This window comes from Aspergillus chevalieri, chromosome 4 (assembly GCF_016861735.1).
Source record: "Aspergillus chevalieri M1 DNA, chromosome 4, nearly complete sequence".
NCBI lineage: Eukaryota > Fungi > Ascomycota > Eurotiomycetes > Eurotiales > Aspergillaceae > Aspergillus > Aspergillus chevalieri.
In genome coordinates this window covers 2494278-2521238 of record NC_057365.1, presented here as the reverse complement: position 1 = coordinate 2521238, position 26961 = coordinate 2494278, and the positions used below count along the sequence as shown (strand labels likewise).

Below are 26961 nucleotides of genomic sequence, written 5' to 3'. Positions count from 1 at the left end.
TGTGAAAAATTGTGACAGCTACAACAAAGGGAATGCAGTGAATGCAGGACTTTTTTTTGATAGTTAGTGAATGTTCTGTTCATGCTCTGTTCACATTAATATTATGCATTATTGTCTATGCAAATATGTATGTACAAGGATCCCACCTTGCCCTATCTATATACAATTTTTTTTCTATCCCCGATACCCAATTTTTCAAGTCAATCGACATTGTAGTTGAAAGACTATAGCTTTCATTCGTCAGTCAACTGGCGAAATGATTCGTGCCAAAGAAGGTTGACAGATCAACCTGGCTGGCGCTGATGCCTCGTGGTCGTGGTTGTCAACCCCGATCAGTTCTTAGGACATCAAGTCCATCGAAACTAGGCACATGCCAAAATAGGAATATGCTCAAATCTTCGTGCGATGACCACTAATAGCAGAATGGCGCGTATTCACCCGATCAAGGTTAAACGGATTCTCCTCATACTGCGTAGCAATAGTCTGTCGCGACGCATGAGACCCCGCCCGACTCCTCGTTACCCGTCGCGAAGAAGGAACCGCCGAAGGAACAGTCGAGAGACTCGCAGCGCTGTCACTGTCATTGTCACTGCCACCGTGATTCTCAGTATCATCTGACGCAGCGCTCTTCCCTTTGGCTGGCTCTTCATGCTGGACTTCGGCCTGGTGCTTCGCTGTGAGTCGTTCCATGAAGGCGTCTGCTTCGGCGGAGTAGGTGCAGCGCTTGCGGATACGGGGGCCGTAGATGTAGAATATAATCGGGAATGGAACACAAGCCACGGAAAGGAACGCGGGGATGCATGTCGCCCAATGGATGCCCAGGTTGTGGTACATGTAGGTGGTGAAAAGGGGGAAGATAGCACCGAAAAGTGACCGCAGAGCCGAGTTGGCCGCCAGGACAGAGGCAGCAAAGATCGTGTACGAGTCCACCAGATAGTTCATGACACCCAGGAAGACCAAAACCATGCCGAACCCAAACGGCGCTCCAGCTGCGACGGAACACAGCCAGTGGATAGACGGAGAGTTGGTCCAGGCGAACCAGAACAGCCCGATCGGTAGAGCAATGGCTCCCACGATACCGATTGGCAGACGCATTTCCGGAGGAAGACGCCCGGTGGTCTGGCGCGCTAGCTTGGTGTATTTCAAGTTATCCATAAGGGTATAGGTGAAAGCGATCATCATTCCCACCAGGACGCCGATGAAAGCCAACCCCCCGATCCCTTGGCTCCAGCCACGCACTTCCTGGAAGACGATTGGATACGCGGCGAACAACATGTACAGAGTACCGTAGATAATGGCCATGTAGATACTGGACAAGAGCACAATAGGCTCATGGAACAGCAGGATCCATGGCCGGGAGAGCGATGTCGTCAACATCTGGACCGTCGACACGCCGCCTCGATCAATATCGAGTCGGCTCTGGTACACCTTGCCGGTAACTTCAGAGAGCTTCTCAGCTCGCCGGCGCAGCAGGACGGGTGCATATGTCTCGGGTAAGCAGAAGGTAATGACCAGCCAGATGATGCCGGTGAATGCCGCCAGCAGGCCTAGAACCCAGCGCCAGCCGGCTGATTCACCAAGGAATCCTCCAATGATGGGACCTGAACCATATCAGCAAACGTCGTCACACTTAAATGAGGGTTCTAGTAGAATAAAACATACCCAAGCAAGGTCCCAAGAACGGCGCTGCAGAATACATGCTAACCGCAATCCCCCGTTCCGACGACGCGAACATGTCCGCAATAGTCCCACCAGAATTCCCAAACGGTGAAGAACCAAAGAAACCACCGAAAAACCGCAGAATAACCAACGTCTGAATATTCTGCGAACCACAAGCACCGGCATTAAACGCCGTCAGTAACCCATAGGTCATAACGAAGATATTCCTCCGACCAAAAGTCTCACTCAACGGAGCCCAGATTAGAGGTCCAAAAGCGAACCCAAGCACGAACAGCGACACACCCAGGATGGCGACTTCTTCCGATGCGTTGAAATCCGTTACAATCTGGGAGAGACCTCCCGAATAAGCAGAGGAGACGAGTGACACTGCAAGCGTGATGAAGGAAGCCAGGAATGTGATGGACCATTTCTTGATGTATCCCCAGTTCATGGGGTTACGCGGGTCTTGGGGGATCCAAGAGACGGCATAGGGGTCCTCTGGTGTGCCGGAGCCATCGTAGGGGAAGTTAATGACCTCGTCGGTCACGATCTTTTGATCCCAGACTGTGCGCCAGAAGGGGATTTTGGAGGACCCGGTTGCCTCGCCCGTAGGCTCCGTTGACATATCTATGATCACTGGGTGTCTATCAGCTTGATGTTCTAATTCCGTAGTAAAGATCGACAGACCTGATATTCTACTCCGAATGACATGCACGGCCCGATACAATAAGTTCACCCGAATGCAGCAGAGATCCCAATAATTGGAAAAAGATTGACAGAGGGGAAACTCAGAATAAGAGAAAAGTGAGAAACGAAGAACCCGATGTTGACGTTTCACCAAAAAAAAAAAAAAAACGAGAGCCGAGTTGAACCTCGGTTTGCGAATACAAAACAATCACCGAAAGGATTGTCTATTAAATATCGGCAACGAACATCCGAACCAGTGGAATCCCAGTACAATTTTCTGTCCTCCCCTGATTGTTATCAGTTACCAATACCGGAGCTGCAAGGGAGAAAAAGCCAAGGATAATGTTAGATATTGCCTTATAACAAACCATGCCCGGATAATGTTTACTTGTACATAGTCTGCGCGGATCGACCTTGCATTCCTAATAACACGCCAAACTCAGACCGCAGCCAAATGTCCCAGAACAAAATTTCCGCCAACTCAGACGCAAACTTATGCACGAGCAGAGGCGATCCATTAGCAACTATGCAACCCAGTTCAAAGCTCGTAGCCAGCGAGATCTGACAGCCGATCAGGCATCGGAGGTGATGTTCTAGTCATGCTCACGGCGTCGTATCCGATACGCCACGGCTGAGAAAGCTTGTTCGTCGGTGTACCGGTGTTGCTCGGTTCTGGCAACCTTGGGTATATATGTAATTACCCCGGGGTACTCCCGCTCTGTATTTCCCAGGGTCATCGGAGAATAATTCGAATTCGATATGGATATGTCGACAGATCTGAAATCATATTCATGCGTTTGTCTAGACCCCGATTGGTAACTAGACGATCATCTCGAGAACGGAATCGCGAGGAGATCTTTCAATGTCTGGTTCTAAAGCCGACTGCAGTGGTGAAACATTGGTTTTCGTAAGCCTGGTAGATGGTCTTCCATGGGACTCAAGTCTGAGTAGGTGCTGGAATAAGCGTCATTTCACATCCATGGCCGCGTTTGCCGGATAACTGAACCAGTCCAACCCACGAGGATCAAGGATGACAGGTTTGTGCAACAGCGTTCGCAATGCAGGTCTGTTAGCATCTGTTTGATAGCGAGCATTTCCCCACTACTCGGCCTTGTAGGGCGCCGTAACAGTAAGACGACGACGGTACACGATAGGTGGGGCCGTTTCCTTTGTACGCGACCTTGATAGCGCAGTCAATGTCATCGCAGGATGGTTAGTGTCTTCATAATGTGAAACTCAGTGTTGTATTTCCCGTTACGCCATATGAACGGCAAATAGATGACTGGAGAAAAAGCTGAGAGGATGCGGGGAGAAGAAGCGGGAGGGTTGTTATACCAAGATTTATCTCTTGGCTTCAATCTCTGCGTACATTACCGGCCGATGCTAGACTCCTACATTATCTTCAGATGAAAAGGACAGAGAAATCTGTCTGATTGATGTATCAACAACTACATAATAGCATAATAGAAAGACGCAAGGTAAAATATCCGTAATATGCAACCATTGCTAAACCACATGCACCATAAAAACCCACCACCTGGAAGATATCAAACCAAAACAAAAATACAAGTATGAGCGTTCCAGATGGCAAGAATAAAGTTATATCGTATCACCTCCAGAGGTGGGTATCATCGAACCTTCAAGACCAAGAAGATCCGCTATTCGAAAAAATGTGAAAAAAGAACGAGTCGCCAAGTTGAATGAAACACGCCCATCGTCCAATCTAACTCCGCAATTTAATCATTGCATGCACGCGAAGACGCCACGTCATGGCAAAGAAACGCATTATATGAATGGGTACCAACTCCTGAGGGGATCCGCTGATGTTTGACGGACCTAGACGCTTGAACGTGAGCAGTCGTCTGAAATCATTAGATAATTGTCGTATAGAGCAAGAGGAGAAATTTTCCGTAAGCGTCCAACTCCGAAGGCAAGAAAATGATAGGAATAAAGCATGTCTCATGGAGCATCAGGCATCATTTGGTCGTCATCGCTGTTCAGGGCCACGTCAGGTGGAGGTGCCGAGAACAGCGCTCTCTGCCTGTTCGTACTCTCTGCAAGCCCGTCGTCATTGTTGATTGTGGAAGTACAGATACCTGGCGTACTCGAGGCGCTTTCGACAATCACGGCTTCTTTTCCACTGTCCTCCGGAGGCGGCGAGAAGGTCCAAATCTAGAATCATCGTCAGCTATCTGCCTGCAGCCTCACTTGAATGATTATTAAACGTACCTCCATCACGGTGCGGCCACCCCGGTTTACCATGATCACCGCCTTGTCCTCTTCAAATGCAACGCGCCAGACATCCTGTGCAGGCGCGGATAGTTCACGTAGCAGTTGACTGGTTTGCAGACTCCAGATCCGGACCCGACCATCGCTACCACCACTCACAATACGGCTGCTATCGAATTGAAGACTCGTGACGCTGTTGTCATGGGCGGCTAAGCGATGGATAGGCGCCATTTTGGTTAATGACCAGACCCGAATTGAGCCGTCGGAGCCTCCAGTCACCAGTGTGTCGCCCTGCATCTGCAACTGCCCAACCAAAGATGTATGCCCTTGTAGGATAGCATGGCACTGGCCCGTGTGCGGATCCCACACGCGAACGCTTGTGTCAAGACTTCCCGTTGCGATCCGTTTCCCGTCAAAGGCAATTGCGTAGATCTGACTGAAGTGACCGGACAGAGTACGCTGGCATCGTCCTTCCGAAATGCTCCAAATCCGCGCAGTGGTATCGTAGCTACCAGAGACGACAGTATCTCCATGGATTGCAAGACACCGGACACTTGCCTGATGGCCAACAAGAACATTCCGACATGTACCCGTGGCTAGATCCCATATCCGCAGCGTCGAATCTCTGGACCCTGAGATTGCTGTCTTCGAATCCGACATCTGTAAGCAACGAACAGTTGATGTATGACCACGTAGTAAATGAAGGCTCTCCCTATATCGAGAATCGGTCCGTTAGTTTCCCTTCCGCTAAGGTCTCCCATGTTTCTGCCTTACCCGGTTGCCATGTTCCAAACTCTAACTTCACGGTCACAACCACCGCTGACCAGAATGTCATCCCATGGAACCATCGTCCAGACACCCATCACGTGGCCCTGCAGGGTTCTATGGTTGTTTCCGTTGGTATCATACACATGAATCTTAGCGTTGTCCATGGCGAAGATAATGTATTTTGGCGTCAAGTGTAGAGTCGTGACCACCCCTAAATCGGGCGTAACATGCTGCGTGCATTTCCCACCTTTATTCCACGCAGACTCAACCATGTACTTTTGTTTGAAATGAGATCGGTAGGATGCTGGTCGGGGACGGCGTTTTCGAGACGGGGTGCTACTCGACAAGGATGTCACGGGCCAGTTTCCGGAGAGGGTACGGGATAAATCTCGAGAAGGATCGGACAGGCTAGATCTCTCTCGTAGCCCATTAAACGAGCGTGCTTTCGAATTCGTCTGTAGGGGCTGGCTATGGAAAGGGTCGACGAAGCTCTGGCCATCCTCGGAAAATCGACGGTATACATATGCATGCTTGTCACAGAGGTTCTTCCATGTGATATCATCACTCAACAGTTCCCGCCAGTGTCTCGATACTTGGGATGCTCTTGCAAGGGTCTGAGGATCGTCGATGAAGGAGAGTACCTAGACACAAGAAAGAGGAGCCAAGTCAGCGCCCGTGAATATCCAAACCATGACCAATAGCCTTACCCTTAAGCACAACTCATTCGGAAACACCATAAAAGGATCCTTCCTCAACCGCGGACTGACAAAACTCGAAACGAAACTGAGTTGCTGGCTATCGCAGAGACCCAATATGCCCATCAAAAACTTTTGTTTCTTCGCATTCGGCAGGGAGGAGAAATGCATGCGAGCATTAACCAAAAACGCGTCATCCTCATCATCAGCAGACGACTGCCAATTTAGGGGTCGCTGATGAGGCGTCGGACTGGGTGCAGGTGTAGGAGGCGATGCCGGTGCGGACGGCAGGAGGTTTGGAGGGATCGAGGTCACGGTCTTATTCCGGCTGTTATGGGTGTGGTTACTGCCACCGCTGCTGGACGACGCTCCGGGTCTTGAAAGACCGGATACCGAATCCCTGCCTGCAGAAGATCGGGGTTGCGCAGTCGCAAACTGCTCAGACACACTCCGGGGATGCATCGCACTGAGTACCAGGATCAGCAAGCAAATCGTGAAGAAATGGATCTACGGAATGCTGTGACGTCGGAAAGTGCTGGTCCTTTTTTGAAGTCCGAGTGTCGGAGTGCCCAAAGAACCGGTCAAAAGAAGGAAAAAGAATAACCACCGCCCAACCTTTCTCTGGGTTTATCGAAAGAACCTCGCACAACCCTTTTTGGGCCTGATCTCAGTCATAGAGAAATATCACGAAGAAACCGAGGAGGGAGGGGGGAGGTAAGAGTGAGGAATGCTGTCTGGGGGGAGCGGGTTGTCGGATGCAGTCTTCGAGGCAGTCGGGACGGTCGGGCGAGAAACGAATAATCAGGGGGTTAACAAGGTGGAAAAGAGCACAATGGAGATTAAAAGGGGCAAAGATGAGCTATAGAAATTGAGCAAAGAGAGAAGAAATTACAATAAAAAAGAAAAGACAGAGAAGAGTAGATCGAAAGGACAGAAAAGCCGATCGAGGGCCGAGAAAGAGCAGCAATAGTAGTATTCCGTAGTAATAGTAAGAACAACACAGGGCAGAGTCTCGATCACGAGAGGGGAGGTCAGGTGCCAGCACGGGGCCCGAGTGAGGTACTATACTTGAACAGCTCCATTAACCATTAATTATTCACCACATAAATACAGCTCTTCATTTTGCATTCACTGTTTTGACCTGTCAGTGAAAGAGAAAAAGCAATTATAATCCATTATTCTCCTAAAGCTGTGGCGCGTTTCTACAAAAGCCATCGAGAAGGCAAAGGCAATGTCTTTCGTCAAGAGGCAAAGATGCATCAGTTGCCTCATTTCAAAAGATTATTGAATTTTATCCTCATATCTCAGGTTCCTTTATCTCGACTATATAAGGGGGTATACATAATAGAATACCTACTAGAACCAGCCACTTCCTGATATACGGAATCCGGCGCAAAGGATAGATCAACCCGATCCTTCCACGGCAGATACACTTTGCCCCAAGACCCTGGGTCAGAGATCTTGAGACGCCGGGTTGGACCATGGGCCACCACTTGGTCCCCAATCGATGATTTGAGACTGACGAAGTGTTTCATCATCACTCGGTGGCTTCAGACAGATTTTTATTCTCAAGAGAGTACAACAACAATAGTCCTTTTCATTCAACTATAACTGGCAACGGATTTCTCCCCATAAAACATCGTGGATATAGAAACAAAACTAGACTCCGGTATCTAAACAAAAAAAAATATTAAGCCATAAATAAACCACAGAAAAGAAATAGACAAGAAAATTCCAAGAGATGAAAGATAAACAAGGAATGTCAGTGAGCATGGCCGATCTGGAGGAACAGCGGCAAGATCATGCCAATGACAGATGCGATCAAGTCTCTCATCGACTTGTCCGATTTGAGTGGAATATCCCTCGGGTCTCCATATCCATTAACGTGCACCTCGCGCGACGACGAGTTCGGGCTGTTCTCCTGCATCGTATGCATTGCAACATACCTGTTATTTGTTATTAGCCACTAGACCACTAGCAAAGGGGTTGGGAGACTTACAAAAATGTACCACCGGAGAAGAGAAGCAGCATTCCAGTCCGCCATTGGGTGCCTGATGTATCCCCACTGGTTCCTGAGCCCATCAGGTGCACGAACAAAAAGGTCGCAAGGGCACCCACGGGGGCTGCCAGGCTGAAAACCAACAAGTGTGCCCTCGCAGCACGGCTGGAAAGCCCTTGCTTCAGCAGAATCGATGTAAGCCCAAACGACGCAGGTGCCTTGTGAACCATGATCGCCAGGAAAATGATAAAGCTCAGCCCCGTGTCTGAGGTTGACGCACCCAGCGCAATGCCATCAGCAGCTGCATGAATGACGAGACCGGTGGTGGTTGCAAAACTGTGACTGCGTCTGGGCGAGGTTGCGGCGTCCAGTAGTCCACCCTCCCGTGAAGGCGAAGAGGTTCGCCGCAGTCCCGATCCCAAATTATCCAAAGAAATATGATATGGTGGCCTCTGTTGCTTCGAAGGAGATGCGAATTCGGGCAGTTTGTCGATCATGTACATCAAGATGAAACCGCTGATGAGGGCAACGCCAATCCAAGCATGGGGCGAACTCTCTTCGTCGTGATGTTCGTCTGCCTTGTCCTGAGATGTATCCTCCTTCCTTCCATGCAGACCGTGATTCTCATCGTTGTGTGTAACATACACCGCATTTTCCGGTGCAGAGGATAGACCTGGTAATGTGAGGGATGAACGAGGGTGAATAGGGTTCTCTGATTGCGAATCGACTGTCGCAGCCACGACCGGTGCCTCCTGCTGCCAATTGACCCCTAAGGCCCGTGCACTGATGTCTTTCCGGCTACTGTGCGATTTCGCACTGTAAAGGGTGTCGACTCCTTCGGGAATAATCACTATCAATGATGTTCCAACCAAAACTCCCATGCCAACCGAGGATATTAATCGCAATTGGGAAGCGGAAAGCGCAAATGCCAATGGTAACGAGCCGACGACAAAGGATCTAAAAGCAGAGAAATCAAGAAAACCGTTAGTTCGCCGTTTCCGTGCCGTATGAAGACCCTGGATTTTGGAAACTCACGTAATTGCCATCACAATGCTCAGAACGAGCAATGTGAATAGACCCTCCATGATGGCGTCTTGTCCCTAGAGTTCCACACTCGTAACGGACTTTACAGACCTTCAATCATGGTGCCAAACCACCGTGGATTGTTATGTTCGCGTGGGACTTCTCCCGGAGGTAGCGGGCTTGTGCGTGCTAATCCGACGAGATAGGCGGGTGTAGATTCGAAACAAAAATCCCAGCGCCGTTCTCGTATTTCCGGGACGAGGCACAAAAAGGGGAGGGGTCTGAATGTGGTCGTTGCAATGGTGGTTGAGGTGGTGATGGTGGTTAGGGACAGAATTGCGATCCGACGCAGTCGGAGAAGGGTAAATTAAGTAAGGCACCGGCTCCATTCGCCGCCCCACGCGGGCACCCAGAGAAACTGTCAGGGGAACCATCAACATCTTACAAGTATGAATGTCCTGGTATTTCTTTGCATAGATTTTCGACGAGGAAAGAAGGTAAGACAGACCTTTTTAGGAATTCCATAGCGATAGCTGACCCGGCCACCAGATGAATGTCTAGTCTCGGAAAACCACTTGACCAGGATCAAAAAACAGCATTCCTATACAATGTCGAATGATACATAAAACCATATAGATGGTTAGCTGTGCTTTTGTCCAGTGACCTTATGAAATGTCCGGTACCTTCGCGATGCTAACTATAACCATCACGACATACGAACACCCGAACTCCCGCTGCTGCTCTTTCAGCAGTATCTCGAGCTCGAAATCATATCTTCGGAAATACCCTAACGAGAATCTGGCAGCTACGCAGGACTCAAGGCTGATTTCAAGTATGTTTCGACTAATGCCTAGAGACATAGAGTGACAAAGGCTAGGGGACTCCATGGGGCGAATACAGATCCCGTTCGATATCCCAATGTGCGAACATGGCCATTCCAAACCCAGCCAGCGCAGCTCGGGCATCATCCTGGACTCTACCGCTTAAAGCGTTTAAAGCGTATCTTTCAGACGACGCTCCTAATGACTACTATGTGCGGCAACCTGCGGTGTCCCTGTTCAACTGACAACGGCGTGGTGAACCCTTTCTATACATGATGACCCGTTTCGTCTATGCACCCTCATGTACTTGAGTACGTGGAAAGTCTGCCAACAAGGCCGTTGATTCTATGGGAATCCACCAACTAGATCGTACTCCGTAGTCTAAGATCATTTCTATTCCTATCAAGAGGCGTAGTTCTCCGGGTTACTCCCGTATTAGACGACAACCTGAAGGCGGATACGACATTACCGTAATCGATTCACATTCACTAATGTAAGCACAAGTCTCTCTTTCTACTTACATTGTCAGTGAGACATGAAAAATAGTGGCATTAGGTGACATCATAACTGTCTTTGTACAGATGAGCTTGTGCAGGATTACTAATTATGAACATCCAGCACGATTGTATCTGGAAGCTACGAAATGCAAGAGTTCGTCAATCCAAGCAAAAACCAATGATAATTCACCTGCCAAAGATTTACTTGTTGTAAAATTTGTGCTTGCATGTCTGCTGCTCAAGTACGGAGCTAAACCCGAAGTGGTCATACTGAGCAGTGCTTCCGCGCAACGCGGTCCACGCGCGCCGTCCATCGCTGGCGTCTGAGAAAAGAAGTCTGCTTCACTTTGATTGAACCTCCATACAACCTACCCTTTATTACTTTGCGCCCATTCGTCGAAAAGATGTCAGGTCAAGACGATTGTATGTCTCTATTCCCAAATCTCCCCGCTAATTCCCAAATGACGGCCAAGCTAATCGGAATGCCTTCATAGGGTCCTGCGATGCGAATGACGCCGTGCACATCACCATTGTGCAACCCGGTCAGGAAAAGCCCAAGACGCTTTCGGGCTTTCATCCACAGTTTACCTACCCCATTTTTGGCGATGAAGAGCAGATTTTTGGTTACAAGGGCTTGATTATCCGGTTGCGCTTCACAGCTCACGATCTTCGCCCGCATGTCCACATTTCTTACGACGAGAAGTTCAAGGCGGTTGAGGATGCAGAACCTTTGAACCTTTTGGAGACCATCAAGCCTTGGGTTCCGGAAGGTCAGTATATCACAGTCTGTTAAGTTCTGTGAGGAATCTAGGTCTAACTTCTGCTGCCATGTTCAGAGGCATTCATCAACCTCCCCGAATACGAGAAAGCCGTTCAAAATGACGAAAGTGGAAAGGACTTTGTACCTCCCGGAAAGCGCGTACACAGCTATGTCACTCGAGGAAGGACATATGAGATCTGGGCTGGATCGCTCGCTGATCCAGAAGTGCGACGGTTGTTGGATCGCGCGCAGATCTTCGTGTCTTTATTCATCGAGGCCGGAACACCTCTAGAGACGGACGATCCCGAGTGGACTCTGGAAAGATGGATGGTATACTTTGTGTATGTTTCCATTCCGAATATTACCCATGCGATGACTGACGGAATGCAGGTATGAGAAGGTGACCCCTCCTACGCCAACTGCTTCGCAATATTCTATCGTTGGATATGCGACGACATACCGCTGGTGGCACTACAAGAGAGATCAGTCAGAAGCGCCTGCCGTCAGCACCGACCCATACCCACCAAAAGAAGTCAGGCCTGCAGAGCTGCCGTCCCGGCTGCGGATTGCCCAGTTCTTGATTCTCCCCCCTCATCAAGGCTCTGGCCATGGCACTCATATGTATACTACCATTCATACCGCTTGCTTCGATGACCCGACCATCGTCGAGCTCACCGTCGAAGATCCCAACGAAGCTTTCGACGCGCTTCGCGATACAGCGGACTACCATATCCTGCATCCTGAATTCACGAAGCACAAAGTGAACATCAACCCCGACCCTTACGAAGCACACTCCAAAAAGCAACGGCCACGCCTCGTTCCAACTGCCGACCTTATCCCCGTCAAACTCCTCCATGACATCCGCATGTCCTACAAAATCGCACCTACACAGTTCGCTCACATCTTGGAAATGTTTCTCCTGAGCCAGATTCCTGTCAAGAACCGACAGGCCGGTGGAGCCAACATGTCGCGGCTGTTGATCAAAAAGTACAAGACAGACGACCCTGACGAGCGTCGATACTACTGGTGGCGCTTGCTTCTCAAGCAGCGCCTGTACAAGCGCTCTCGTGATGTCCTGATGCAACTAGATCTAAGCGAGCGCATCCAGAAACTCGAAGAGACTGTCACTAATGTCGAGGAGGGCTACGAGGTTTTGCTGAAGGGATTCAAAGAGCGCGAGGACACTCTGAAGGTTAAGGAAGAGGAAGCCGCGGAACTTTCTGAGGCGAAGTCTACTGCCATCCTGGATGAAGCCAACGAGAATCCCAGCGGCACTCTCGGCAGAGACCAGCGTGTTAAGCGGAAATTCACAGTGGAGGATGACGATGAGGGCGAAGAAGAAGGCGAGGGAGATGCTGCTAAGCGGCCCAAAGTGTAGGGTTGCTGGTGTGGTGATTGGTGTAATATCCTAATCAAGCGAGGACCTGTGTAATTTAGTATGAGCACTGAATGTCTTATTCAATTGTCCAATTGTGAACATTGTGATCAATGCGTAGGACAAGTACTCCGGAGTATGGTGGGCTTAGAATATTGGGCGATAAAGCCTATCTCGGGCCATCTCTTTTTCCGGATTTCTCCAGGCGAAAGTCATCACTGCGGAGCTGTCATCATCGCCATTTAGCGCTTCAAGTTCAGATCTCGTAAGCCCATTTTCACTAATTGCCTCATTTTGCTTCCCTGCGCGGGCCGAGGCGTCTATCCATCTCCAAATTTTCTCCATTGCGACCTCATCACAGCTTCATATCTCACAATGGTACGCAGCGCCTTCATCCCAACCCATCCTTCCAACCCATCGCTTCAAAGCGCTAACATACAACACTGTACAGTTACCATTGGGCATCCTAACAGCCGCGCAAGGCCACCCGATGCTCGTCGAGCTCAAAAATGGCGAGACTTTGAACGGCCACCTCGCCAACTGCGACAACTGGATGAACCTGGTGCTGAAGGAGGTTGTGCAAACAAGCCCCGAAGGTGACCGCTTCTTCAAGTTACCAGAGGTCTACGTGAGGGGAAACAATGTAGGTCTTTTGTTCTCTGTATCTGATGGTTACAAGCTAGATTTTTCTCTGGCTAGCTGGCTACCTGTTTGGCTATGAAATGAACACCCGCTAACCGTTCCGCTCCGCTAGATCAAATACCTACGGATCCCCGAAGAAATCATTGATATCGTCAAGGAGCAACAACAGGCCCGCGACTCTGGTCGCGGTCGGGGTGGCTACAGAGGTGATGGACGTGACCGGGGCCGTGGGGGCCGTGGACGCGGTCGGGGCAGAGGGCGAGGTGGAAGCTAAGGAGAGGAATATCACTGCATTTTCCTTCTTTTCTTTCCTTATTTTTTTTTGCAGAAGAAATGGATATGAAAGATACCCCCGGGGAGAAAGAGATGGTTGTGAATGAATTTTGCTAGGGAACGTCCGTCTGGTGGGATTGAGTCGAGCATGGCCTTGGCGTATATGGCTCTGTATTATCTTAATGGGAACTGTCTGCGGAATTGCATTTTACATACTTAGCAAAGGACTTGCTAGCCATTTGGTGTTCGTCTGTTACTCTGGTGGTTGTAGAATCACGTGATCGTAGATATTGGCTGATTTTCCCCGGAAATTCCAAAGTGAAGTCTGATTACCTCAACAGCTCCTGATGCCGCAAAGGAAGCTCATACTTGATGGGCTTTGGTATTGCCTCTGTCCATCATTCAGCCTAGCAACTTTGCGACGTCCTGGAGTTTCTCTTATCAAGGGAAAGCGAGATCTACCAAGTGGCAGACTGCCCACTCGAACCCCTCTACCGCGAAGATGTTATAGCAGCAGCAAACCCGCCGGTGCTGACAATGGGTCTACTGGCAAAGAGACGGCACCGGATAATGCCTCAACTACAGATTTGCCGACTGAGCAACGGAAAACCCAGCCAGGACCGTCGAAGACCGCACATCCGGACCATTTCATCGGGGTACCAGAAAACCTCGCGGGGCAATCTACGGCGAATCTCGAATCGAAGCTTAAAGAATCATCACCCCGCGGACCTAAAATCCATAGCACGATGCAGATATTACATACGTTGGTTAGAATGCGCCATGTTCGGCCGGGGGTGCGCCATTATCGAGCGCTGATTCTGGCGAATGCGGATCCGGAGCGCGGGTCGCCGGATGTGCTGCGTGGGTTACTTACGGAAATGGAGCAGAATGGTATTCCGGCGGATTCGGGGACATTGCATGCTGCGCTGCAGGTATGTGGATCGATTGCTAGGAGGATACTCTACGAGTGCATTGTTGACAATGGGTTCTAGGTACTTGCGGTGCATCCCGACTACCTCCTTCGCCAGGAAATCTTGCGGACGTTGCGCGATAGATGGCTTCCGTTAAGTCCTACCGGATGGCATTGGGTTGTAACTGGTCTTCTTCGGGAAAACCAGTTTGAGATGGCGCTGGATCATATTGCGCATATGGAGAGGAAAGATATTGTGGTCCAGGATTGGTTACATGGCCTGCTCATCTATAACCTCTGCGAATTTGAAGAGTTTGATGAGGTGGCTCGGCTGATGCAGTCCCGAGTTAACCAGGGCCATGACATGTCATTGGAACTATGGCGGTATGTGCTGGATGTCGCGAGTACGGCTCAGCATGAAGAAACTACTCGCTTCGTCTGGACTCAAATGGTGCAGTTGGGGTATCTTCAACCGTCCCGTGAGATTTGCGCCAAGGTCCTGACTATGGCATCTCGTGCGGGAGACGCCGATTTGGCCGCGTCGGTGGTTGGGTTCCTGGCAGAGTCCGGGGTTAAGCTTGAGCAGAAGGATTACGAGAATCTCGTGGAGACCCATACCACAGCAGGTAGCCTGATTTCGGCATTTGAAGTCATGTGCTCAATGCGCAAGGCTGGCATGGCCCTGGCCGAAAACACCACGCGTTCCGTCCGTATGTATATGATCCAGACGAAGATTCGCCCGCGCGACGCATGGGGCATGCTCAAGCGGTTGAAAGCATCAAAGCATGATATCCCACCCGAGTGCGCCCGGGTTGTCATCGAGCTGTGTGAACATGAAGCACAGGATGACCCATTTGCCGTGGACGAGGGGGTAGATCTGTACAAGGACCTGTACACATTATGCCCGGGGGGAGCCGACGTTACAATCTACAACACCCTAGTCAGCATGTGCCGCCACGCGCAGAACCGCGAAGCAGCCATGTTCGTCGTGAAGGAAATGGCCTCTCTCGGCGTGGTCCCCAACGCAACGACCTTTGAAAGCCTCATCTTCATGTGTCTCGACGCCGGCAACTACGAATCCGCCTATCTCTACTTCCAAGACATGATCGAGCGCGGCTTCACGCCGGACGAAGAAGCAAAGACCGAAATCCGCGATCAGTGTACCGGGTCCAGCGACAAGTTCGCCGTCCAGTTGAAGTACCACCCCAGCGTCCGGGGAGATTTAGTCCGCACCAAAGAACCGGGAGATACATTGGTCCCGAAGGATCGGATCAAGAAGCCCTCGTCGCCGCTTGCGCGGTATGTCCAGGCTCCCAAGGAGAGCTGGATTATCCCGAACTTGTCAAAAGACGAGCGACGGGCTGTCACTAAGGCGCGGAGAAAGGCGAAGAGACGACGGATGGCGATTGCGAGGGGGAAAGCAGAGGAGGGGTGGATGGAACATGAGGCCGGGGGTTTGGAGCCAGAGGTCAAGGTTTGATGTACTATACTCCATACATGCTGTGTAAATGTACGATACTGCCTAGAACACTTTTCTTCTGTACTGTCTAGACTATTCCGTATGTCTCTGAATCTCCAACGGAAAGCGCCCGACTCGGAACTAAGAATAGCCAGACCCAGTCGGGAACCCGAGCTTGTTGCATAATTCTCCGGTGGATCCGGTTTGACCAGACCAGACCATACTCTGACTCTCCGAATCGCAAGTGATCCGTCCATTCTGCGCCTGTGCCAGTGCCAGGTGCCTGTTGCACCTGTCGGTCTGCAAGTCAGTACCGCAACACATGGTCTTATCAAACTGCCTGTGTTGTATATAGAGCCGAGTTGGAGAAATTTCAAAAATGAGACATGCGGGACAACTGACTCGTCGCGATCTCAGGGACAAGATATGCATGACTGGGTTTTTGGCATGTTTGAGGTTGATTGGTGTGATGCAGGATCCCTTGGCTCTAGTACGGAGTATTCCGGCCAAACAGGTTTGTCTTTGTACTTTGGCGTCGGTGTGCTTTGGTGTAGTCTCGGGGTATTCTGTAGACATTGCAATTGCTTTGACAGTGCACTCGGAAAATTCCATTGCTTGCATTCTAACGGCGTCAATTGCGCATTTTTGAATCCAAAGCAAAGCAATTGCCTCCTTCGTACTCGTACAGAGGTAGAGTATGGTTCTGCACGTAACTGACTTCATCGCTATAAATAACCGAAATTACGATCATCGACGGGGTTTGGGGGAAGAACAGACGATTCCGGGGGATGTTTGAGCTCAAAACTGAGCATGGACAACCGAGTGAGCGATATTCAAGATCACAGCCTAGTATCAATAGCAAAACACAGACCAGAGCACACCATATAGCACAGTAAAGATAGTCAAAGAATAAGAGATCAACAATCGTCCCGAAAGAGTAAATTCAGGAGAGCGGATTTCTTGGCGGCTTCCTTATAAGGCTTCTTTTCTCTCCTATTCTTTCGTCTTTATTCAAACTATTCTTCTCATCTTTAATATCTAATCTATCTGTATCTGTGCATCTGTACATATCACCAAAATGCAGCTCACCACGATCCTCACCACCGCCCTCCTCTCCTCCGTCTCCCTTGCCGGCACCTTCAAAACCCTCTCCAAGAGCAAGCCCAACCCAGCCCTGACCTGGCACGTCGCCAACTTCAACACTCACTGCACCGCCGGTGACTGCACCTACAACTTCCACATTGCCGGCCAGGGCACCCAAAACACCCCCGGCTTTAACACCACCTGCACCGGCACCACGGGCAAGAAGGAGTACCAGCCCTGCGGCGACGAGCAGATCTCGGCCATTGTCGACCCTGCCAAGTCGTCGCAGTGGGACGTCGAGGTCCAACATACTTGGATCAAGGGCGAGGCCCAGTTCTGGGCTGTTGGCAGTGCTAATGCCACTGCTCCGTCGAAGAGGTTTAACATTACTGTTGATGAGCAGTATGGTGTTGCCTAAATGTGATCTTTGAATGTGTTTTTGTATAGCTTATGGTCGGGATGTTTATGGATGAATTGCCGGATAGGATATGTATTTGCTTAATGTCTGGATATATGGCCTGTTATACACTTCATGTCTCTCGTTATGCCTTCGGATGATACTTTGAATATTAAACCTGAGCGGTGACATCATCCCGCCAACACAGAAGACTTCCGTTTCTCCATCTTCTCAGCTGGCCTTCTTTTGCCATCGTGGCCGTATCCTGGTGCCTTACTGTACATTTTATATATACGACGACCCCTTTCTACAAGTGATCCTAAACTATTGAAATGGTATGTGCGCCGGCATCTCCTCTCATCCCGTGCTGTGTGCCGCTGCAAACAAACCAGCGATTGGAAACTCACGCAAACTCGCAGGTTCTGTGCAACTCCATTCCCCGATCTTAATAGCACCTTCAAGTGGCAGGGTTCTGCAGCATGGTACGTCAGAAATCCCCGTTTCCTCCGTTGCTGCCCCTGTTTCGCCGAGACTGACCTGTTCCTTGGCGGTTATTAGGCGTCGATCCTGCGACAAATCGTCGCTGGTCCGCGATTGCAACATCCCGAGGCTGGCTTGGATCTTTGCTATGTTACGGATGATAGTGCGTTGCTTCTACTCTGCATCTCTGAGTAGAGTACACAGCTAACCTAGCGACCCAGTCATCGCTACCTCCGGCCCCTCCCTGAACTTCCCCAAACGAGCGTACCGCAATCCCCTCGACGCCCTGGTTAATTTCCTCGACTCGAAACATGGCTCCGAGTGGTGCATATGGGAGTTTCGGGCCGAGGGCACTGGATACCCTGACTCGGAGGTGTATGGACGAATCCACCATTTCCCCTGGCCAGACCACCATCCCCCGCCGTTCGCGCTTATACCGGCCATGATGGCCAGTATGCGGAACTGGGTGCAAAGGTTAGACGACAGTGGCTCCAAGGATACAGACGAGAACGGAAAACCGTCGGGTAAAGGGAAGCGAGTGGCGGTCGTGCACTGCAAGGCTGGGAAAGGGCGCAGTGGGACTGTCGCGTGCAGTTATCTGATCAGCGAGCAGGGGTGGAAACTTGAGGATGCGCTTCAGCGGTTTACGGAACGGCGTATGCGGAGTGGGTTTGGGGCTGGGGTTAGTATTCCCAGTCAGCTGCGGTGGGTGGGATATGTTGATCGGTGGGCGAAGTCGATGAATAAGAAGTATGTTGAACGGCCTGTGGAGATTCTTGAGATACATGTTTGGGGATTGAGAGATGGGGTCAAGGTCGCGATTGAGGGGTTTGTTGAGGAGGGGAAGCAGATCAAGTGCTATCACCTGTTTCATCGCAGTGAGAAGACGGTTGTCGACGATGGGAAGACGCTATATGGCGGGAAGAATGGGGATGGCAATGGTAAGAAAAAGGACGACAACCAAGAACCTCTGTCAGCTGTGTCAGCAACGTCTCCTGCGTCTTTGTTTGCGCCCTCTACAGAATCCACCGTCACCAGTCAATCCAGCAGTTCGACGCCTACAAAACGCATCAATGCCATCCTCCTCCGACCCAGCAAACCCGTCATCCTCCCGAGCTCCGACGTGAACATCGATTTCGAACGACGCAGCAAAGCCGCCTACACCGGCTGGGCCATGGTCACTTCCATCGCCCACATCTGGTTCAACGCCTACTTCGAAGGCGGCGACCAACACACTTCCAACGTCTTCGAAGCCGACTGGGAGGCGCTAGACGGTATCAAAGGAACAACAAAGAAGGGGGTAAGAGCCCTCGACCGCTTGAAGGTCGTCTGGCGCTACCCACCACCCTCCGAACTAGGCCTGCAAAAGGATACCAAGGGAGGCGATGTAATCGCGCCCGTGGCCCTAGGCCAAACAGTCACTGAGCCAAAACCCGGCGAACCAATCCCTGAAACCGAACCAGCGGACTGGCGCGGCCAACACCGGGATCCCAGCGATGGGCCCCTCCGCGAACACGAGCAGGAAATGGATAAAGAAAACCTCGTCCCGCGCGAGCGCATCGCAGAGGCAACAGACCACCAACACGAGCGAGGCTCAAAGGGCCTGACTGTTCAGACGGAGCACCCATGGCTCACTGGTGCTAGCACCGCGGCTGCGACGGCTGCATCAGCCACATTACATTCCTTCCATGGATTGGAGAAAGAACTGGGATTGAGGAAGCAAACGGATGAGAGCCAGGATGTTAGCTTGGCGAATAGTGAGGATGAATTGGGGCCGGGGAAGACGAGGAATCACAAGGCGCATGTTGGTGCTGCGCCTGGTGCTGCGCCGAGTGTTTCGGTGGAGGATAGTATTAACGTTAATGCTAATAAGGGCAATGGGGATTTGGAGGGTGTACAGGCGCATTCTGGGAATAAGGCGGATAAGGAATAGATGGATATTCTTTTGGATAATGTAATATAGTCAACACTATACCAGCTGCACAGGGCAATCTTGGGTGAAATAGTATATATGGATTGTAATACTCAATCAAGCATTTATGCAACATTTATGCCGGATGTACAGAAGTGAATTCCGGGCAGCTGGCCACAATTTCTCAAATGAGAACCATCAAGAGTGAATTACCTTTAAAGCCACTCATATACTGGAGCCAGGGTTTCCTCTTCTTCCTCTCGCTCCTAGCACTCTATCGCGTCCTTTCCATCCCATCCAATTCTCAATTTCTCCCCTCTGTTAGAAATTTCATCCTATTTAGCATCGATTTATCAATATTGTCATCTATTGTCCGTGAGAATGATGTTACTTGGTTTAATGCTGCCGGTGTCGACCTCCCTCTGCTTATTCTTGAGTATCTGCAAATAACCCTTCATGTCTTTGTAACTCATTACTTGAAGTGTTGTTGGAACAATCAACATGAGGAGGCCCATACTGGCCTTCATAAGTTGCCCCTCATCTCCTACGCCCGGCCAAGTCATCTCAATCCACGTACTGCGGAGGGGATGCTTGGATACCAGGCAGAGGATCGAATGGCCACAAAGCACGCAATCCACCGAAACAGGCGCCTTCGCGACCCGGGAGGCCCACGCCCCGATCCGCGTTTGCTGGGACGCCTGGTAGGGGGTTGGTCATGGGCAAGAAGTGAGATTGATCCCTCTCTCTCCATTCTAGTTTGCTTCTTGACTCTGACCCAATGTCAACTCATAGTAAGCCCTTAAGATGCCAACAATATCAGTTTGCAGACAGATTCCGTGATCAGATCAATATTAAAGAAAAGGTACAGAGACGAGATATCCTTCTCGCCTAGGAATTTAGGGCATGGTCTTTGGTACTGGAGAGGCCGGGCCACTACGGTCAAAGCTGAACCCCTTCAATTGCTGGGCTATATGGGTATGTAACAACTTGGCGACCGACACCAAAGCCGACGTGCGTGGTGAAGCTCCTGCTGGTGTGAGCGTTACTCCTGTGTCAGACCAATGGTACCTGCCTTGTGTGAGATCGCTCCAGGGGGTGCACGAGGCTGGAGTGCTTTATGCTGGCGCTGTGTCCGGCTACGACTCAAGAGCACAGCAACCGACCCTCGCACTGTCCAACAGATAGAGGCCATGATCGCCCTGAGGCTCGGGAAGGAGAAGAAATTAGCGTCCCTCCCCAAGGAGACCGACCCAGCTTGTTCTTTTGCACTAACAGATCTCGTGCGGAGACCTGCCCAACGACGACCGTGTGGTGTTTCTGGAGTCCCTCGAAAGCCCACAACATAATCCAATGTGTGTGACAAAGCTGTTGTTAATGTGGGCACTACGCCTAGGTCAGACCCACAGCACTTCCCTTGCGGCGGTCCTCGCCCAGGCCGCCAGATCCGGTGGAAGATGTCTGGCAACCCGGTCATCTGCTAGCTGCTCAAAGGTCGCGGTCAGCTCCAGGCCATACGCCCTGCCGGTGCTGGATCCCTTTATAAAGCAATCAAGGTGGTTGCCCTGACCGCCGGCCTACTCACAAAGGATATCCCTCGGAAGAGGTACACTATTCTCCATTGATGTTCATAATAGCGTTTCTGACAAAGAGGATAACCGCAAGCTTGGCTCCTTCAACCAGGCAGTACGACTGTCAGCAGAGCTGCAAGTTGAAAATGTGGCTCATGATTTAAATGTTACAGTCAAGAACTAAATCAATGGTTTAGAAGCAGACTTGATAAAGAGATGCCACTCATGGGATTGAGCCGTTCCTCGTGCCCAAAAATTACTTATTGAAACTGCTTGTGGGTCGAGGGCTGGTGTTAGAACCTTCACCATATATAATCTCGATCTGGTATATGGCAACCGGAAAAGATCAGAATCTTGGCCTAACTGGTTATGCGCTAGTCTATGGCAACTGAAGATGGACAAATCAACAAGCCTAAAATGCCTATGCTGGCAAGATATCCAGTTGACTTAGGGAGGACGCAAGCACGCCTGTCAGTATCCAGAGCCATCATCACTTTTGGATGTGACAAGCGAGAAAGATGTAGGTAACCAGTCTAAAGATGCGAGTCAAAATTTGTTGTCTTGCTCACCTATGGCGGAACTCTCCCCAGAGCATGAATTGAGGGTTAGGGACAGTGGGTCGGATGTCGCAAACGAAGCGAGAGTGAGAATTCCACTAAACCTGATCCTCATGTACGTTTTTGGATCTATCAGAGACCACCTCTCTCCGGAGGCCAAGCCGTTGGTTGTTCTTTCAGGTCGAACCCAAGTGGGAGTTGTCAATCAAGTACAAATTTCGAAAGCGTATTCTGCGTGGAAAACCGGATTACGCATTCTTTCATGGGAGCCCCACGCGCTGGAGACAAATATCATTGTTGTTGAGGCTAAACGACCAATTCTCTCGTTGATGAGCAGTCCACATAGTATGAACTGGAAATAAGAGAGGAGGTTTGGAGAAATGCTTAAAGCCGGTAAAGCAGACAAACCCGCTTGAGGGGAAGCAAAGAAAACATCAGTTGTTATATCTTTGTGTAAGAGATCCATGACAAGATAAAACAGTGATGACGAATGGGTTAGAGATAGACCCAATTATTTCAGAATTGTGGAGGCATACATCTTATGAATCCCTTGCATCATGGCCTTTGCTGTCAAGCACTGCATTGAAAGCAGATATAAAGCTCGATACAGATGCTTGGGTACTATTCAGAGCTAATTCTATGCAGCATTTCACTCAGTCAGTAGACAGTTCTTCACAGGTAAGGTTTGAGGCGATAAAACTGCTGCACATATGCGGTGACACTGATGAAAAGGCCAGCGCAACTTAGCACAAGTGTGATTGCAGTAAAAACCATCACAACAATGAAAGATATACATTGCCCCTTATGCAAAGTCATACAATCAAGAAGCCATGTTAGCCTGTTAGTCTGTTTATATGAGCAATACCAGGTCAAATCGGAGCCCGAAGTTCCAATGCCAAAAGACGACAAGCGCCATGGAGACCTTATTGACTACATTTGCAGCCACTCATTTCTTTCTGCCAGCCCTATCTATTATAGGTAATTTCGCTTGCGCAACCTCCAATTTGCGAATTACACTTCATCTTACCCATCGGCGAAGGCCAATGTGCCAGATGCTGTTTTACTTGTGAGAGGGTGTGCTCAATGTCATTGAGAGCTGGGGAAGAACACATCCAAACCCAGCATGCATTCCGCCTCCGCCCATGTGGTCAATGCGACGATCTGACGGTCTAACTACACCAACAAGGACCTACTTCGGCACAGAGTTGCAAAACACCGCGATTTGCCGGCCCTACTCCCATGGCCCGCGAAAGATGGCAAGTTCGCTCCGCACAATTCTGTTTCGAGCTCAAAGGCAGCCCTACAAGCAACATGTGTCGAAAGCTGGTAAACGCCCTGGTCAACTATAAAGCCACTAAGCAGTGTTCTAAAGCCAGGATTTACCGTCTGTAGTCGAGAACACCACAATGGTGAAGCGGTATCTCGGAGTGGGACATGGAAATTTTATCGTTGTCTGTTAGAACGTATAGATAAGCTAGGACAAAAGCCTAAGAATAGAATGGCAAGTAGAAAAATGGGGGGGGGAAGGCCTGGATTTCTTTCAGCAAGCATTTGGTCGCCTTTCGCCCGTAATGAAAAAGGGTAGGTATAGAGGGCTAGGGAGTTGATCAACATTGATGATTTGGACACTTGTTCTTTAATGTCTTCAGAACTAACTTGAGTTCCAGTATAGCTATATTATAGCGTCGTCATTGAAGAATTGAGTAGAAATAGTATACATTCGAATTATGACTGGTATCCTAACCCAACGCCATCGTTACAACATCTTCGAAAAATTGATATATATAAGACAAGAAAAACCATGAACATGGCCATCATAGCCCATACTCATACGCATATATGCATAACAACCCATTAAAAATTAACAAAATGAAACACCAAGCCAAAACCCCAAAAGATCAAGGAATCTACTCCCTAATCTCAATCGGCTCAGCCTCCTCCTGCTGCTCCTCCCCTTTCTTCTCATTCTCATCGCCATGAGGGTGCAAATCCTGTACAATGCCCTCCGGGGGCACCCACGAGGCGCTCTTCCAGGGCTTGACGTGCAGCACGTACATGGTGTCGACTTCCTCGAGGGTGCGGCCCTGGGTCTCGTTGACGAAGAAGTAGACGACGAAGATGCCAACGAAGCAACAGCCAGCGAAGACGTAGCCATAGGCGTAGTCGATAGCGCCGGAGATGAAGGGGGTGAAGAAGGAGATGAGGAAGTTCCAGGTCCAGTTGGAGGCGGTTGCGATTCCGATGCAGACGGCGCGGTAGCGGGCTGGGTAGAGCTCACCGCAGATAGCCCACACAATGGGACCCCAGGTAGTCGCATAGCCTAAATTATGAGTTAGTTTAAGAATTGAATGGGGTAGTTGTGTTGATGTGGGTAGAAGGATAGGGGGGCGGAGAGGGAGGGTTGCGGAAAAGCAAAGGTGGGAAGGGAAAAGCGGGAAGGAAAAACATACCGACAATGAACAGACAGGTAAAGGCAATCATAACATTACCAGCCGAGTCGCTAACGCCAAGCTGGAAGTGTCCAACCGAAGCCCAGATCATGAAACAGATGAACATCCAAGCACCGCCGAGAATGAGCGAGTTACGACGACCCATGTGCTCGACAATGTACAGGCCCGGGAAGGTCATACCGAAGTTGACAGCACCAAGAATAATCTGGGTGATGTAGCTGTCCAGACCGATAGTTCCGAAGATACTGTTACCGAAGTAGAAGATGAAGTTGGCACCGGTCAACTGCTGCAGAGACTGAAGCACAATACCAAGGATGGTACGGTGCAACATGCGAGGACCAGTAAAGATCTCGTGCCACGCGGCCTTGCCAGCTCTCTGCTCCTCCTCGAACTTGTCCTTCATGTCCTGCATCTCCTGGGCGATGCAGCGGTGGTTCGAGGGGACACCGTACAGCTTGCACATGACCTTGCGGGCTTCCTCGAAGCGACCACGGCCGTAGGCGAAACGAGGCGACTCAGGCAGGAACAGAGTACCAATACCAAGGATAAGGGGCCAGGCAAAGCCGATACCCATGGTGATACGCCACGAAGCAGTCGAGGCGATGGTGTGGGTGCCGTAGTTGACAATGTAGGAGATGAAGATACCGAAGGCGACGAACAGCTGGAAGGCACTGACCATGGCACCACGAACCTGGCGGGGTGCAGACTCGGACTGGTACATGGGAACGATGGACGAGAGGGCACCGACACCCAGACCGGCGACGAGACGACCCACGGCGACCTGGTACCACTTGGTGTCTGTGGCGATCTGAACGATGATGCCGACCATGTGGATGAGGGCCCAGAAGGAGATAGAATATTTGCGGCCGAGACGGTCTGCGATGGGGGCGGCGACCAGGGCTCCAACCATGGTACCAATGGAGAGCTTCATACGTTAGTATCATTCTTCTCAGCCCTTTTGGGTAAGTAGGGTACATACCAAACCAACAATCAAACCATTCCGGACGTTACTGAAACCAATTTCCCCATTACCCATGTCTTCTCCAAATCGTTGCTTGAAGTCGTCCATAGTAGTGAAACCGGAGATTTGACCTGTCCTATCGGTTAGCATCATGCCATGAAGCCAAGGACAGGAAGGTAGGGCTTACCAGTCGAGTAACCGAAGATGAAACCACCCATGGACACACAGATACCCAGCATAAAGGACCGCCATGTCAAATACTTGACAGGGCTGTCATCAATGATGCCAGTGTCCTTCTCGGCAGTCGAGTCTGACCGAGCAGGGGTGGAGGACTGGGAGTTGTCCTGAGCCGGGGGCTGCAGCTTGGATAGGAACTTGGGAACACCCATTGTGTCTATCTACCCCAGACCTTTTGGGAGAGTATAAAACGAGACAAACAAAAGAAGAAGAGAGGGATAGAGGAGGGAAAAGAAAAAGTCAAAGGAAGGGAGGAACCGGGACATTCTTATAACGTCCCGCAATCCAAACAACCTCATCTCCCCATCGGCAACCGGGACCTGACCTGCCAACGGAACTACGAAACGGGAAAAATAGAAGAAAAAAAAGGAAATTGTGGATATCGGGGTCTCTCCGGGGGAAATGCCGTGGTCACTGGTCACAGAGAAAACGCACGGGGAAAAACGAGGGAGGGAACCATCTGGCACCGGCTGGAGATGTTTCCTGTCTCATGCAAGGCTTGAGTCGGAGGCCGTCATTGGCCCGAAGCGAGAGGCAGACAGAAATGGATACCCGAGTTGGTAGTCTAGTCGGGAAAATAACGGATTGGCTTCATTTCCGCCGTATGGAGAAACGAGCGGAGGGTAAAATGTGGGCAAGTGGTGGGAGAATTCGGGGAAAAACCACACGAATGGTGGAGAGAGCCGTGGAGAACCGGAGATGCGTCAGGACTACTTTACCCTCGTTATTACACTTCGGGCATGAAATGAGATATTTTATGTTTACTATACCGACCGGCATGCCGTATGCATAGTATACGGCCATGCCGACTCTTTCTCTTCGGATTCTGCGATTCTGCTCTTCTTTACTTCGGCATACTTTACATACAGAATCTGGAGTCTGACAGCTACGGGGTATTTGTATAGTTGCGTGACCGCACGCTCCACATCCAATATTGTTACCTAACTGCTGACATTATTGTTTCTCTCGTGGCACCGGCATTCTAGAAGCTTACGGTTTTGGTTCGGGCACACAATTTGCCTTCCGTATGTATTTACGGGTAAACAAACATTGCCTATTAAGTCTCACTACATAATCAGACAGCGCAAGGGGCATCCAAAACACCGGAATGCAAGCCAATGCAAAACAAGCATGAACGAGTCCTTGACTTTGTATTCCCTGTGTAAGCAGAGTACTATGAGAGAAAAAGAAGTAGACGCCCCACTGATCCCCTTTCTGCATTCTTGACGGAATCATCACCAGTCGCTTACTGGGCTAGGTATTCGTGCCGAGACTTCGCTTCCAATTTGCCTGCCGGATGGATACTCTAATACCGCACATATGGTCGGGATTCGACCGGTGCCGGTTTCTTAGCTTATTATTCTAGTTGATCCGTTTCTCGGCATTGCCGAGCCTTGTCTATCGAGCCGATGCACTTTGTACTGTCCGGATAGCATGAGAAGGCCGGGAAAGAGGCGGAAAGAGAAGAATCTAGTAAATCTGAGAGACGAGGAATGTCTTTTATATCTACACATGCTGA

The 26961-nt window shown here is 50.2% G+C and overlaps 9 protein-coding genes across 9 annotated transcripts; 5 read left to right on the top strand and 4 right to left on the bottom strand.

Moving 5' to 3' along the window:
* Window positions 1-390: 390 nt before the first annotated feature.
* ACHE_40913S (MFS transporter) lies at window positions 391-2284 on the bottom strand (the record flags this gene model as incomplete). Its single annotated transcript, XM_043279165.1, has 2 exons — window positions 391-1601; window positions 1663-2284. 2 exons carry the CDS (start codon window positions 2282-2284, stop codon window positions 391-393), a joined length of 1833 nt encoding a protein of 610 aa, XP_043136871.1.
* A 2021-nt stretch (window positions 2285-4305) lies between these two features.
* On the bottom strand, window positions 4306-6500 carry ACHE_40912S (F-box/WD repeat-containing protein; the record flags this gene model as incomplete). The annotated part of the gene is made up of 4 exons (XM_043279163.1): window positions 4306-4518; window positions 4576-5287; window positions 5350-5984; window positions 6051-6500. 4 exons carry the CDS (start codon window positions 6498-6500, stop codon window positions 4306-4308), a joined length of 2010 nt encoding a protein of 669 aa, XP_043136870.1.
* A 1300-nt stretch (window positions 6501-7800) lies between these two features.
* Window positions 7801-9122, bottom strand: ACHE_40911S (Mn(2+) transporter ATX2; the record flags this gene model as incomplete). The annotated part of the gene is made up of 3 exons (XM_043279162.1): window positions 7801-7984; window positions 8038-8994; window positions 9073-9122. The coding sequence occupies 3 exons, from the start codon at window positions 9120-9122 to the stop codon at window positions 7801-7803; spliced, it is 1191 nt and encodes a 396-aa protein (XP_043136869.1).
* Window positions 9123-10782: 1660 nt separating this feature from the next.
* On the top strand, window positions 10783-12516 carry hat1 (histone acetyltransferase catalytic subunit HAT1; the record flags this gene model as incomplete). Its single annotated transcript, XM_043279161.1, has 4 exons — window positions 10783-10801; window positions 10873-11148; window positions 11215-11479; window positions 11529-12516. The coding sequence occupies 4 exons, from the start codon at window positions 10783-10785 to the stop codon at window positions 12514-12516; spliced, it is 1548 nt and encodes a 515-aa protein (XP_043136868.1).
* Window positions 12517-12888: 372 nt separating this feature from the next.
* Window positions 12889-13429, top strand: LSM4 (U6 snRNA-associated Sm-like protein LSm4; the record flags this gene model as incomplete). Its single annotated transcript, XM_043279160.1, has 3 exons — window positions 12889-12891; window positions 12965-13156; window positions 13268-13429. The coding sequence occupies 3 exons, from the start codon at window positions 12889-12891 to the stop codon at window positions 13427-13429; spliced, it is 357 nt and encodes a 118-aa protein (XP_043136867.1).
* A 346-nt stretch (window positions 13430-13775) lies between these two features.
* Window positions 13776-15818, top strand: ACHE_40908A (pentatricopeptide repeat protein; the record flags this gene model as incomplete). The annotated part of the gene is made up of 2 exons (XM_043279159.1): window positions 13776-14360; window positions 14421-15818. 2 exons carry the CDS (start codon window positions 13776-13778, stop codon window positions 15816-15818), a joined length of 1983 nt encoding a protein of 660 aa, XP_043136866.1.
* Window positions 15819-16875: 1057 nt separating this feature from the next.
* Window positions 16876-17298, top strand: ACHE_40907A (uncharacterized protein; the record flags this gene model as incomplete). The annotated part of the gene is made up of 1 exon (XM_043279158.1): window positions 16876-17298. One exon carries the CDS (start codon window positions 16876-16878, stop codon window positions 17296-17298), a length of 423 nt encoding a protein of 140 aa, XP_043136865.1.
* Window positions 17299-17756: 458 nt separating this feature from the next.
* ACHE_40906A (putative phosphatidylinositol-3,4,5-trisphosphate 3-phosphatase) lies at window positions 17757-19690 on the top strand (the record flags this gene model as incomplete). The annotated part of the gene is made up of 3 exons (XM_043279157.1): window positions 17757-17759; window positions 17836-17920; window positions 17979-19690. 3 exons carry the CDS (start codon window positions 17757-17759, stop codon window positions 19688-19690), a joined length of 1800 nt encoding a protein of 599 aa, XP_043136864.1.
* Window positions 19691-23701: 4011 nt separating this feature from the next.
* HXT1_1 (sugar porter family MFS transporter) lies at window positions 23702-25594 on the bottom strand (the record flags this gene model as incomplete). Its single annotated transcript, XM_043279156.1, has 4 exons — window positions 23702-24114; window positions 24245-25169; window positions 25224-25336; window positions 25393-25594. The coding sequence occupies 4 exons, from the start codon at window positions 25592-25594 to the stop codon at window positions 23702-23704; spliced, it is 1653 nt and encodes a 550-aa protein (XP_043136863.1).
* Between the last annotated feature and the right edge of the window lie 1367 nt (window positions 25595-26961).